We start from the raw sequence: 13,635 nt of genomic DNA, 5'->3' as shown, positions 1-13,635 counted from the left end.
TGAAGGAATACGTGTCAAGTGAATGCAATATGAAAATATTCACACTCCAATGAGTGTGCTACTCAGGTTCAGCATTTTGTCCAAGGATACTTTGACATGCAGACTGGAGCAGCCAGAGATTCAACCACCAACCTGCCCAACTAAATGACCTGCTTTACCTCCTGAGCCACAGTCCCCAAGAAGTGGAAAGGAAAGGAAAAAAACACAAAAAGGAGAAAAAAACTATCAAAAAAACCAAATAACTAACAGAAACATGAAGAATATCTAACAGTGAACACAAAGGACAGAGGAACAAAGGAGTCAAGAGGAAATTGAGAAAGCAGTAAATGGAAATACAATCATTTAAAACCACTTTCATGGCCAGTCACAAGCCCATGGAGCAGAACTTCTGTAATATTAAAGCCACAATTATGAGGCACTTGTTAAGCTTTAGAAAGTTGTTTTCTGAATCTGCACTTTTCATTGATTTGCAGTTTCAGCCCTTATATGAATTTAGCTTAGAGAAGCAGTCTGTTCATTATCTTTTCATCTCATTGCCACTAAGTTGCTAATGTTGGAAAACCCAGGGAAAGAAAACCTAAAAAGGTGATTTTAAAACATATCTGAAGAACTAGAGATTCATAAAACAGCCATAAAAAGAAATTAGTGTCCTATGACACTTAAACGGGCCTGTGGTCATGGGAAATTCATCCAGAATTGAGGGCTCATAAAATCACTTACCTAAGCTGAGGAGCTCCTGTGTAGCTATTAGTCAGCACTGTGAGTGGTTTTATTGCTTTTTTTAAACAACGAAAATGATGGCATAACATGTAAAACAGGAGCAGGGTAAAATAGATTAAAGAAAAATGTTGATGAAATAACATCCAATCCCCCTGCAGCTTCTTATTTATATGCATGTGATACTTCACTCGAACGGTTGGTCACAAGGTTAGCTGTTGTGTGGAGCCTCTGAGTCATTCCTTTATCAGAAGCCGCAATTATAAAAAGAACTTTGTGTCAGCTGCTCAGTTTATAAGTGGAAATGGATCTGGGTTTTACTAACCACACCAGCTGCGTTACATCGAATGAAGCAAGCAATACCTGTTTAGACAGCAGCTCTTTGCACAGCGTATAGAGGGTGATAAACTTCCTAGCAAGGACCCGGGCATTAATGAAGCCTTCAGCCACCAGCATGATTTCACAGATGAGCTCAAAGTCCGGCACCACCATGGCACACGGTCTGTGTACAAATGTAGAGAAGGCAAACAAAAAACGACTGAAAAAAAACACTGCTGTTAATTTCCATATGGCTGCCATATGGAGAAGTGCTACAGTACACTACAGTACATCATGGATGGTTCTTATGTAGCTCTTTTCTACTCTATTTGAGCACTCACCTTGCACAGCTCGCTTCATTCACCCATCCACACAAGCACTTTTTTCTGTGCTCTATGTAAGTGCTTCTATCTACCATTCACACACATTCGTACTCTGATGGATGGATCAGACAGCAACTTGGGGTTAGCCCAAGGATATTTGGCATGCAAACTTGAGCAGACAGGGATCAAACCGCCAACCTTCTGATAAATAGGTGTCCTGGTCTACTACCTGGGCTACAGTCACCCCTGCAGACTAATGAGACAAAAGCTGAACTTTATGGAAGGTTTGAGTCCCGTTCACACACTCGAAACCCTGAATTAAAACAATTCTGTTAAGTATTGTCTTCACAGTGATCTGAAAGACAGACTCATTGCCAGTTATCGCAAATGCCTAATTTTGCTGCTAAGGGTGGCAAAGCCAGTTATTAGTTTAAGGGAGGCACTTTTTGTATACCCTTTTCTCTTAACAAATGAAATCATCATTCAAAAACTGTACTCTGTGTTTACTTGGAACGGGACAAACATTTTTCACTGCACTATAGGGATATTGTTCATACATTGCAAAAATAGAACAATGTCAACTTAAATACAGGTCTGAATCTGTCACAGTTATTTAAAAAAGTGGCACAGCTCTTCTCCAGTAACACATATGCAAACACAGGTTATCAAGGAATGTCCACTCCAACATTAACCTGAGATATTACAATGTTCAACTTTTTTGTTGTTTTTTTATCTTTCTGTTATTTAAACAACTGTGAAACAAATTAGAGTCACAACAGTTATTTCATTTTTAGTCAGCCTAAAAGAAGGATTAGTTATGTGATATTTTAAATTAAACCCGTTTAATGACACACAATCATCAATCATCACCTGAATGTACAAAAGCTGCATTTGTCCATACAAACATGTTCTTCTGATAATCCACAGAAAACACAGTTGGCACTTTTCATTAGGCCTACATTATGCTGAAGAAACAGTCCCTACGTATCAATTTTGGTAATTTGACTAAATACACTTAGGGAGTCTGAATCACTTTAGTGGCTCGGGGTCTGGACTCTTTCCAGAATTTTGGTATGACTTGTACTCTTGATGCATGAGTAAACCCAGGATTAAATATTAACAGATGGATTAACCCAGCTGAAATAAATGAAAGGATCGAGCCGAACGATTTCAATTAAGCGTGCATATTATGAAAATATTTTGGCCTACCTGAACAGAGCTTTGAGATTCTCAGGAAGCTCGGTCCTGCCAGCGTAGCCTGGATTCATTGTGATGAAGATGCCAACAGAGGGACAAAGATTCACTTCCTCTCCCATGAAGTTAAATCTTTGCTTCTTATCGCGGATGGCATCTTGGATACTTTTGACCTAATTTCAAAGATAGTACAAAATGGAATTAACTGTCGCTGCCAACCCACAAACATTTTTTAGCCCCATTTTTGAGGATCAAAGGGGTATATAGTGTATGTTCCCAAGCAGTAAAAAGATACATGTGCTCAGGGCACACTCTGTCTACCACAATTTTAAAAAAACAAATACAAAAATGTGTTTTTTTAATCATGATTTAAGTCAAAATCATGTGATACATTGTGACAAATTACATGGTGTTACTCGGCTTTTTGGTCACATTTTAAAGAACGGCATGTTAAAATTATTTTTAAGCTAATTAATGAATAAAAATGAAAAAATACAATGAGAATGTTAAACTGCTAATACTCACTTTTACTTAGTACAGCATTGGTTACTGTAGACTTTTTGCATCATGTCTGCTAGTGCCCGCTTGGGTCAGAGCCATGAAATTTGTCTGTGTCTGTCTATTGTGGCCAACAGACATCGGACTTGTCCACAGAGCATTTAAATGACAATGCACCAATTACATACATCCCAAAGCATAACACGGATATATAATCAAGTCATTACATACATCAGCTAATGTGTTGAATCAGAAGTGCTAATATGCAATCTTTGCACAGTTATTCCAATTCAATACCTTCAGGTTCCTACATGTTCAGGGCACTAAAGAAATTTCGAGGGTGACCAAAGTTTCCATAATCCTCTAGGCACCAAAAATGTTTGTACAGAATTTTATAGAAATCCATCCAATAGTTGTCAAAAAATCTTGGGTCAACTACTCTCCCAACAGTGCTATCCCTGCAGGACTTGGGTCCATGGTGCCATGATTTTTCAGTCAACAGTATTCCTCACTTTCATTGGTAGTTTATTTAGTCACACATCTGGACCTCACCAAATATTTACTCTCTTTGGTTTCTGGTTACCGCGTCGCTATAAATCTCTTGCGGTGTGGACACGCCTTTACTGTCATTTTAAACATTCTATTTTGGAACACTGAAAATCAACTTTAAGATGAATATGAATAGAGTTATAGCATTTGTAACAAACCTAACAGCTTGTAAGCTGGATGAAAATTCAGTACATCTGCCTTGAGAAATATACAGGCTCACTCATCCAATATGGCGGCCTCACTGACGCATCGTCGTAATAAAAATGCCAACCAATGTGGCATCTACGTGCGGGTAATAGCTATGATTGCCACCGGCTCCCTACCGAACCACGCCAAGCCGAAACTATTTGAAACACAGTTGATATCCCGGCATCAAGTGCAACTCTCATTAACATATTATTAATATCACCAAGCACACAGCAGAGTCGATTTGCAATAGCCTGTCAAATTGTTATGCAGCACGTAACTTTTTTTGCAAAGGGACGCAATTTCATCAATAGTATGAGCATGTTATCAGCCAGGGTTCACTGGATGGATGAACTACCAAAGCCCTGCTTGTCTACATTATGAGGGAATGAGATATCAGAAATGAACTTTCTGTGAGTGTGTATACGTGCATGCATGTGTGTGTCTCGGCCTAAAACTCTGAATCCCAGCCTGTAAGAAGCTTTATGAATTTAACATGCGAGCGGTAGAACAGCGAGTCGACAGCTGGAAAGAGGAGGAACATCTCTTCATGGATGAGTACTCGGCTACAGATCACTCAGTCATACTAACGCAACGGGGAGAGGCAGGAGGGGGAACGCAAAAACAAACAGGGAAGCTGCATCAGACAAAAAAAGAAGAAATAAAAATTTTTAGGACAACATCAGAGGAGCTTGTGTTTTATATGAAATGGCAGCAGCTCACCACTGCTATCCTACAGGGATAGGAAGGGAAGTAAAACACAAAAATCACATTTAAAAGAAGCTCAAGAAAAGAGGTACGGTCCAGAGAGGTCCAGCTCCATTCTTTTTCCTCTCTGGAGCAAGTGGCTTCAATAAAACAAAATAAAACACATTCAGTGTTTGATGTAACTGAGGCAGAACCCCACCAACTCATACCCATGTTATAACAACTGCAGGCCTTTGGTTTGTTTCAGCTTTATTTAATGTAGAACTGGTCCAGGCCCAGGCCTCAGCCAAGTTTGTCACTGTGCAATGCCACGCGCACCTAATCCATCTGTAAGAAGATGGATTAGGTGCATGTGGTATGGTGGGAGATGGCTCTGTGTTGGCTCCTCTCAGGGAGGCTGAGCGCTGGAGTGGGCTGCCAGCTGTCACAGCAGGAGTTTGACGCTCCTCTATTCTCGGGGTCTACTTCTCCACGTAGGAGCCACCGTGATTTATTATTCATTACACCACGCAACACCAATTCATTCTTCTGGCACTTTAAAATTCTCTAAGTACTGTAGACTTCTATGGCTTATGAAGGAAGACTGCTTGACTTTCATTTCTGCTACAGGGAGAAGGGCAGAGGAGTGACTGTTAAGTCTAGGGGTGAATAATGATCCTTTGAGGAGCTCTATCTCCATTATCATCATGATCGCAATCAGCATCCTTATCAACTGTGTACATTTTGCTTTGACACTAGTGTACATGCATGAAGATAGAGTCAGGACCAACAGTAGGCAGGATTGGAGTACACCACAGGGACTTGTGAAACCACAGAGAGAGGATCTCTTTGATCGAGGATGACAGAATGGAAGATAGCTGAAAAGCTAGCATCAGCTGAAACACGCAGAGTATGGCTGATTTCTCAAAAGAGTGCTGTTCTCAGAGGGTTAGCTACTGTAGGTCACACAGAGTATACGATGCTCGGTGTAGTCTTTTTTTTCTCCACATGTGTCATTTTGCATGAAGTGAAGAGAGAAAAGGAGCATAACTATAAAGAATGATCAGTTCAGGTCATTCACAGAGCTCCATGTAGTAAAAAAAGAGCACTATCCCGGCTTCTTCTGGGGAAATAATTAACCCTCTTGTGAAGCACAAACGTTAATTCAATAATCAATTTTAGGCCACTTGAGATCAGTAACACCAACTGAAAACCAGGTTTGGCCACTATCTGACCACTTTACCCAAGGGCTTCTTTCAAGAAAATGTTGTTATACCCAGTGGATGCTGCAACTGTGGGGGTGGGGTGATTCAATACAATTTAATGGTGCACTCGATTCATGCACTCGAGTCATGTAGTGCAACCCACTTTCTTTACACTAATTAGTGATTGTGCAGTGGCACAGAGAGAACAGAGGAGCTTTGTATGTGCAGCTCTGGAAAAACAAAGCAAGAGGCAGCAAGGACTTTATATGTTTTCCAGTTCTGGGAAAGTACCAAATCAAAGTAGACCTTTTTGATATACGAATGATTTAGCTTACCTTTATTAGTGGACATAAGTGGATGGGCATCAGCAAAACAGGTAAAACAGTACTACTACTTTATATTTCCCTAGTTTTTTATAGTCCATTTTTTAATTTCCTTATAGATTTTCAGGCTGCATATGTATAAATAGCAGTTCCCCCATTTTTAGGTCCGGTGGATCACTGAGGTTGTAATATACTGCCCAAAATTATGGGTACAATACATGCACAGCTGTCAGGTTCCCCACATACATTTATGAAGGACTGTTTGTTTTTCAAACCAATGAATCAGACAGTAAACACTGAAGTTGGTTTATCTTTAATGAAGTCACTGCCCTGTTTTGTAAAAGATGGAAATCAGTCCAACAAGAATGTTAGAGTGGGCACTAATAGAACCTACCAGTTCTATTAGTGCCCACTTTAAATTGCACTGTAATGGGTCATTGTTTACCAACCAATCACAACATATTTGTCCAATTCCCCAATTGTACTGTAAGCACAACAGTGACACAACTAGCATGTTTGCCCCATGGCACTATATTATTAAGAGGAACATTCATTTGCGCTTATGTTTCTGTCCAACTGTTGTTGTTGTGGTCTCTGGAGGCACTACAGTAAATGGTGCACTGGTTTTAGCTGTTCAGCTCTCTTATTTTCTGGCTCAGGTTGGAACCACCTTATGCATGTACCATAAAATGAATACAGAAACTTTCAGGACAATGCAATGTCAAACATAAAAATACACAGATTTTAATGAGGAACAGCGTGTCATCATCCTCGGTCTTTGACACAGTGTTTCTGAGTTTATGTACCTTCAAGTTTCATTTATTTAAATTACTTTTATTTTTATTCTCAGCATACTTAGTGTTTATATTTGCTTCTGGTATGTATGTATGTAGTTCCTTGAGTCTTGAGTTCTTAGTTCCAGTTTGTATTCGAGTTTAATTCTACAGTGTTTCTTGTTCTTCTGTCACTTCCCTCATATTAAGTTCATTCAAGTGTTTCCCTGCTTCTTTGTCACTCCTCACTTCCTGTTTGATTTTGGTAGTTATTTATCTCTAGTGTCTTGCATTTAGTACTATTTTCCCTCCTGATTTGTCTTTGATCACTATCAGCAGAGTCTCATTACCCATCTAGTGTATAGGTAGTCCCGTGTGTTCCCTTTAGTCCTCGTCACGGTGTCTGTTATCTCACCTCGTGTTCTTTTAGCCAGTTGTTTTGTATTTTAGATTCCGTTAACTTCCACTACTCATCACTGCTTGGACTTTGCTTTTGCTGAAAGAAAGGTTAGTTTTTTGTAACTTCTGCCTACCTGAGAGCCTGCATTTGGGTGGGCACCATGTGATTTAAAACTGAACTATAGGAAAACTGAAGATTACGTAAAAAAATCATTAGAAGGTTAAAAACTATTATGGTGTTTTTTGTTTTGTTTTGTTTTTAATTTATGGATGACAAGAGGCCAGGTTGAAGGTTCTGACTGACTTGTAGGGGGTCAGTTGTATCAGGAAAAACTGTAAGATGATTTTTCTACATTTTGTTGGCAAATAAAGAATATTTTGCTATCTTTTCTCTGAGTGTTTGATGTCAGTCCATCTGAGTTGCAAAGATTGCTATTAATGTTGCCTGCAAAGTTAAGTTGGGGAGGCAGTTTTCCCTCTTCAACTCTCAAATCAGATCACAGAAGGCTCCAATTATAAAGAAGCTCTGGGGTGCAAAGGTGGCAGCCTTGGTAGAGTAGTGTTATAGCTGAAAAAATTATACTTGGAATTGGTTATGAAGAGGCTGTTTCCTCGAACAGCAGTGTTTTCAAGGGCTTTTCACTGGAGCTTGATTGAGCTTGATTGAGTTGGACCACAAATAAGATGGAAATGCACACATGGTGCTCTAAATCAACTCCACCTGCAAATACCGGGGGGGTGGGATCGTACCTGTACAGCCACCACAGAAAGCACCTCCACAGATATCCTGTTAAACTCATCAAAGCAGCCCCAAGCTCCTGTCTGAGCCAGGCCTTTGTAGATGTTCCCACAGGACTGTGGACACAAAGAGAGAGACAAATATTCAGACACATTGGGGCAGTCAGATTCAGATCCAGTCTGACTGGTAAGACGTGGAAAGGCAGATACATATGTATCAGCAACTACACAAAAGATATATGAAAAAACTGTTTTGTCATAGCTACTACAGAGACATGCAAGTTTGTGAATAATAACACAAACAAAGCCTCACACTAGTAAAAACAGGGGCTGATGGCAACAAAAAGAAGGCTAAAATATTGCCTACACACATTACAGCTGCCCCTAACACTGGCTTGAGAGCAGGTGAACAGCCCCCCTGAGACCAAGATGAAGCAGGCGGTTGACTTTTCTCTCCAATTACAAGTAGAAGGAACGAAGCCTCCTTGACATGGACTGGAGGTGATCGGAGGATTGATTTAACTTGTGTATGTGCGTAACTCAATATGACTAACAATGCAGGGCTCTGCGAAAGGTTCAAGCGCACATGTGTATTAGCACATCTCTCTGTACACAAGAGCTTTGGAGTTTATAGGTGTGCCGGAAACCTCTATAATATAATGATTCCCCTGTCTGGTGGAAGCAGGAGCAAGCTGGATTGCAAGATTGCATTTATGTCTCTCTTGACCCCTCTATATGCAGAAAATATGAGTGAAATATAAAAGCATAATAAAGGCAGAAGGAGGCTGAATACAGAGAAGGGTTTTTGACAAGGTTTAGTAAAGAAATAACAATGGGGGTTTACTTAATCAGCTCTTCTTTCAAGGGGAAAGCAAATAGAAGATGAAAAGAACAAAGATGAAAAGAAAAGGGCATAAAGGTGGGTTGACAACTTTAATGGCAAATGCATACCATATCGCTGACAAAGGCAAAGATGAAAAGAAACACACATGCTGTGAACGCACATTGGCTCTGTGCGTGGGCACAAACACAGAAGCTTGTGCTCATGCACGCTTGCTCACCTTGTAGTCCATCTGCTCGGAGCAGTTAAACACGTACACCATGATTCCCAGGGCCCGTCCCAAGTCTTTGGTAGTCTCAGTCTTCCCCGTGCCTGCAGGCCCAGCTGGAGCTCCACTCATTGTCAGGTGGAGGGACTGAGTCAGTGTGATGTAGCATCTAAACATAGTGGAGATATTTCTAGTTGCATTACTACAGTCCACGCACATCCATATAAGTCGGTTCTCTGGTTGAGCACAAAGATGGGAGACTTAAACATGAAATCGCAGCTTCTGGAGTAAAACCTCTCTACAGAAGGCTCTTGCTTCTGTTCAAGTTTAAACCCAGAACACTCTTGCTGCTAACTACAGAGCTATATTTTTATGTGTCAAAATAAATGAATGCTGAGGATCTGGAATTTCACAGTTGCTAATTCTGGCCAAAACTCAGTTTTCCTGTGAAAACACAAGCAGGAGCCCAAGGTTTTTAGCATGGGTATGTCAGTGTGCATGAACATGCTTTTCAGTGAACAGTAAACTGAACAAATGCGTTTGCCACTATTTGCTTTAGGGCGTCTGTATAGGTGCTACCAGCTGTAAATACTGATATAAGAAAACAAAAACATATTCATCTGAGTGGGAACCTGCACATTGCTGCCTGTGTATCTGAGGACTATCATGAGGATTTGAATGAAGACATTTTCTTCAAAGCATGAAAACCAAATTTGGATAGACTGCATGGTTTACAGGTGGCTTACTGAGACACTGAAGTCCTCCGTGTCAAATCAAAATACAAAGTGGCATCAATGATCAGCATAACATTACACCAACTCACTTAAGAACAATGCTTGTGTCCCTCACACAACCGAACCAGCATGCAGTGAAAGAGCTGAATGCAGAGGACTTTCTTCCCCGGTCACTGCAGCAACAATAAAATCCTGTTAAATCATCCACACTCTCTTATAATAAATGCACAATAGGAGAAAAAAGCTTGGGTTTCTGCCACAGCATTACAAGAACTGCATGCAGCTATTAACATGACAAAAAACAACCCTGCGTTGTCCTATAACCAGCACTGACAATGTCTTGGTGTTGTCTCAGCTGTCACTGTACATAATTTTATTACATGATAATATAATCTGTTCCTGTGCTTTGATTATGACACAGGCTGATTAGTGACACCATTGATTGCTTCTGCGCCACAACCTGTCAGGACTAGCAAACAGTCTGCCCAGCTAGTGTCAATAAAAAGCAGAAGCACTGCGAATGTGAACTGACAATCAGGACTCCATTGATCACAGCAGTGAACATGCTGGTTTGCCTTAAATATCAACACAGCAGTTGTTTTAATAAGCTGCTGGTTAATAGATGATGTATGGAAAGGGAAAATATCGGGAAGCGTAACGAGAGATAGAAGTCAGAGAAGACAAATGATGCCATCTGTATACAGTGTATCAGAGCCAATAGGCTTCATGACTCTTCGCTAAAATACGGCCAGAAATCTCACACTAAGTCATCAAGGAGGCTGGATAAGGATGGTCTGCACTGAATAACTAAAGCAAGATAGGAAAGAGTGAAACTAAACAGGGTTGCGATAAGGTGACTTATTTTATTACAGTGTCTTTAAGAAGAACAGCTATATATCAGTCTACCTGTCTGACTCATTCTCCCTCCACTTCTGTCTGTGTGTGTGTGTGTGTGTGTGTGTGTGTGTGTGTGTGTGTGTGTGTATGGGGTGGGGGTTTGACATTTTGCATAATGGAGCAGCTTTGGAGTATTGAGTGAGTCCAAACATTACGCCGATAACATAGCCGCTGTTATAGATTAGAGTCACTTCCTTTAGCCTAATTATCCTGCTGCAGAAGGTGAGCACAACAGACTGAAAATAACCAGCTTCTGGTACATAATCACACAGAGGTCACATGAACGAATTCACATACTGCTTAAGAATTCATATTTCTTCTAGATAATTTTAATGTTTAAAATCTTAAGTGACAAAGGCTTTTATAAACACAGCAATGTCAGTAATTAAGAAATTCTGTTTGCCTGCTTTCATGTAAACCGATGCTGTGCAGCCTTGTCACAGAAAGCATTCTGATTTGTCATGAGAGGGTTATTAATAAATTAATAGTGTCTGTTAAAGGGACTTGTAAATTACAGCATTGAAAAATTGCTTAAAACCTTTCAAAATTAACTAAGGCTATCAACAGCATATGAAAAAATATCTGGTATGACCTTATGCCCAAAATATGCCATGTTAAAGATATATCAACTTAAGTTAAAATAGGGCCAGGTTGTACTTTTCTGTAGTACCAGTTTTAACCACAAGATGACGAAGTGAATCAATGCACCATCCTTTAGTTGAAGTCAAGTCAAGAATTATTGTTCCTACATGTTAGGTGAAACTACATGCAGTCTGGCTGCCTGAAGAGATATTTTACCTCATGGACCACCCGTGTCCTTGTGACATTTTTTTTTTGTTTAAATTTTTATTATTCTGTGAAGTTGAGGGTCACTCTGACCAGAACACTTCAGCAGGTAGAGTAAGGTTCATATGGTGCTATGTCAAGCTTGACGATAGCCAGTAAAAAATAAATGATTCTGTAGTAAACTCTGAGATGTATTTTTTCTTTTTTGCCATAATTACAGAAAAATATATTTCCATCTTTCACCATCCATCCATCCATCCATCCATCCATTTTCTTCCACTTATCCGGGACACCTCCCCAGACACCTCCTCCAGCTTGTCCGGGGGAACACCAAGGCGTTCCCAGGCCAGCCGAGAGAAATAATCTCTCCAGCGTGTCCTGGGTCTGCCCCGGGGCCTCCTCCCTCACTTTTAAATGAAATCTAAATACTGTTTAGACATCTCTTCAGTCTTGCTCCAGTTCTCAGGGTGCACTGGTTTCTTGTGTGTCCAAGGACTGATTTTCATAGCTTGTACTGCACTGCAACAGTGCTGCTGATTTAGTCTAAATCATATTTATAGGTTTGTTTGTATTGCCTTGTCATCCTCTTGCATCGTATCTCACAGCTTTTTTCCATCTCTAACAAAGTTGTTCTGAATTGAAAAATAAATGTCATATAATATAAACTTGATGAACTTTGATAAAGATAAAGGTTTTAATACTTTAGATAAACTAACCATCTAAGATATGTTAGTATACACAGAAATGTGCATGTAATGTTAAGATAAAAACGTGGATTTTACTCTATGCTGCTGTGGTGCCTGTGGATGTAAGGTTGTGGGTTTTTTTTCACTCTGATGTGAAGAATTGTGTAACAATTCATGCAGCAAACACTCTTTTAGCCATTTTCTCAAGTCATGGATTAAAGGATTTGACACCTCGCCCCCTGGTCCATGGTCCATTGTTTCAATGAAAGCCAGTGGCAAACTGTGTGAGTCACAGCGAGGGCATGCACCATATGGTGAAGCCTTGCTCCACAGCCACTGATGAGGCCATCAAAGCCCATTGTTTATGCTTTGTTCAAGCTTCAAAGGGAATACTGGTCAGTTTGGAAAACCATACAGTCAAACCCTGCGGTTTGCAAAAGGACTCTGAGAGGCAGGTATTCAACTCCCTGTAGTTTAACTAACCCTGCAAAAACATGTGGGCACGAACAAACCAGCAGCTGGCACAGTGCCCATGCAGAGTTGATCTGAAAGATTTTACTTGTGGTGGGTGTGCATAATGATTCAAATGAAGATTCTTCCAAAGCATCAGATGGTTATTATCAGATGAGAAACCTCCATTTTCTTCTCAGTGACAAGGGAAGAAGACTATTAGTACAAATGGATTTTTGAAAAGCACTCAAGTTTCCTGCAAAACAGCACCTGTAGAGTACTACACAGTAAGTATTCTTGGTTGTGTTTCATTTACTTTGTTTATTTACTGCTAAACCTCCTCTCCTCAACATAGCAGGCCAGTTAATCTTTAGATTCTTCTACACACATAAGAATTCAGAGAATGGCTTCATTTTAAGACCTTTGCTTTCTAGGACTCATCCTATCCAGCCAGTGTCCGCTCTCCTGGCCAAAATGCCCTGTTGATGTCAGAGATGAGAGACGAATGGTCAGACTGCTTCAAGCTGACAGAACAACAGTAAGTCAAGTATCCAGTTGTAACAACCGAGAAAAAGAAGAGCATCTTTCAATACACTACACGTCAACCTTTAAAGCAGAAGGGCTACAGCAGCAGATATCCACACTCCTGTAAGAACAGTTCACAGAGAAAATGTTGTCTGGTCTTATGAGTGGCAGTCTCCAACAGAAGAACACTTTTTTTAGGCTTTAACTCAGGATTTATACAAAGCTTTTTCAATCTTTGTATAAATCCTGTGGTTTCAGTTTTAGTTTTTTCACACACTGTCTGTATCTATGTGTAATCAGACCCCAGCAGTATGGTTCTTGTTTTAAAGCAAATAATGTACAAATCTGAAATACCTTTAATACACTGTTTAAAAAGAGATAACATTAGCTTGATGACCTAAAACGCCATAGTAACAAGCCTAGCCCTTTTGAATAAAGGACCCACAAGCTAAGGTTCCCATTCAAATCTTCCAAACATCCAGGTTGGCTGTATGCTGTATGTGCTTTATGAATATCCACTGGTTATCTTGGCCTTTCTAGCAAAGTTGTTGAGTATTGTGGCGAAATAATCTGAGTTCCATCATTTAGACATGACAGC

General features: G+C 40.1%; 1 protein-coding gene across 3 annotated transcripts in view; it reads right to left on the bottom strand.

Annotated features, from left to right (window-relative positions):
- dnah9 (dynein, axonemal, heavy chain 9) overlaps nt 1-13,635 on the bottom strand; it is a 167,059-nt gene that overhangs the window by 111,201 nt on the left and 42,223 nt on the right. For all 3 annotated transcript variants that reach the window (XR_005614072.1, XM_039616385.1, XM_039616386.1), the window contains 4 exons: nt 8,972-9,128; nt 7,923-8,027; nt 2,568-2,725; nt 1,081-1,219 (listed from right to left, as the gene is read on the bottom strand). Coding sequence is in view for 2 of the 3 variants with exons in the window: in XM_039616385.1 (XP_039472319.1) it covers nt 1,081-1,219; nt 2,568-2,725; nt 7,923-8,027; nt 8,972-9,128 (559 nt within the window). In the remaining variant the exon portion in view is untranslated. The remainder of the gene's footprint in view (nt 1-1,080; nt 1,220-2,567; nt 2,726-7,922; nt 8,028-8,971; nt 9,129-13,635) is intronic.

This window comes from Oreochromis aureus, linkage group 8 (assembly GCF_013358895.1).
Source record: "Oreochromis aureus strain Israel breed Guangdong linkage group 8, ZZ_aureus, whole genome shotgun sequence".
In the NCBI taxonomy this organism is placed as follows: Eukaryota; Metazoa; Chordata; class Actinopteri; order Cichliformes; family Cichlidae; genus Oreochromis; species Oreochromis aureus.
This window is presented reverse-complemented; position numbering and strand designations above follow the sequence as displayed.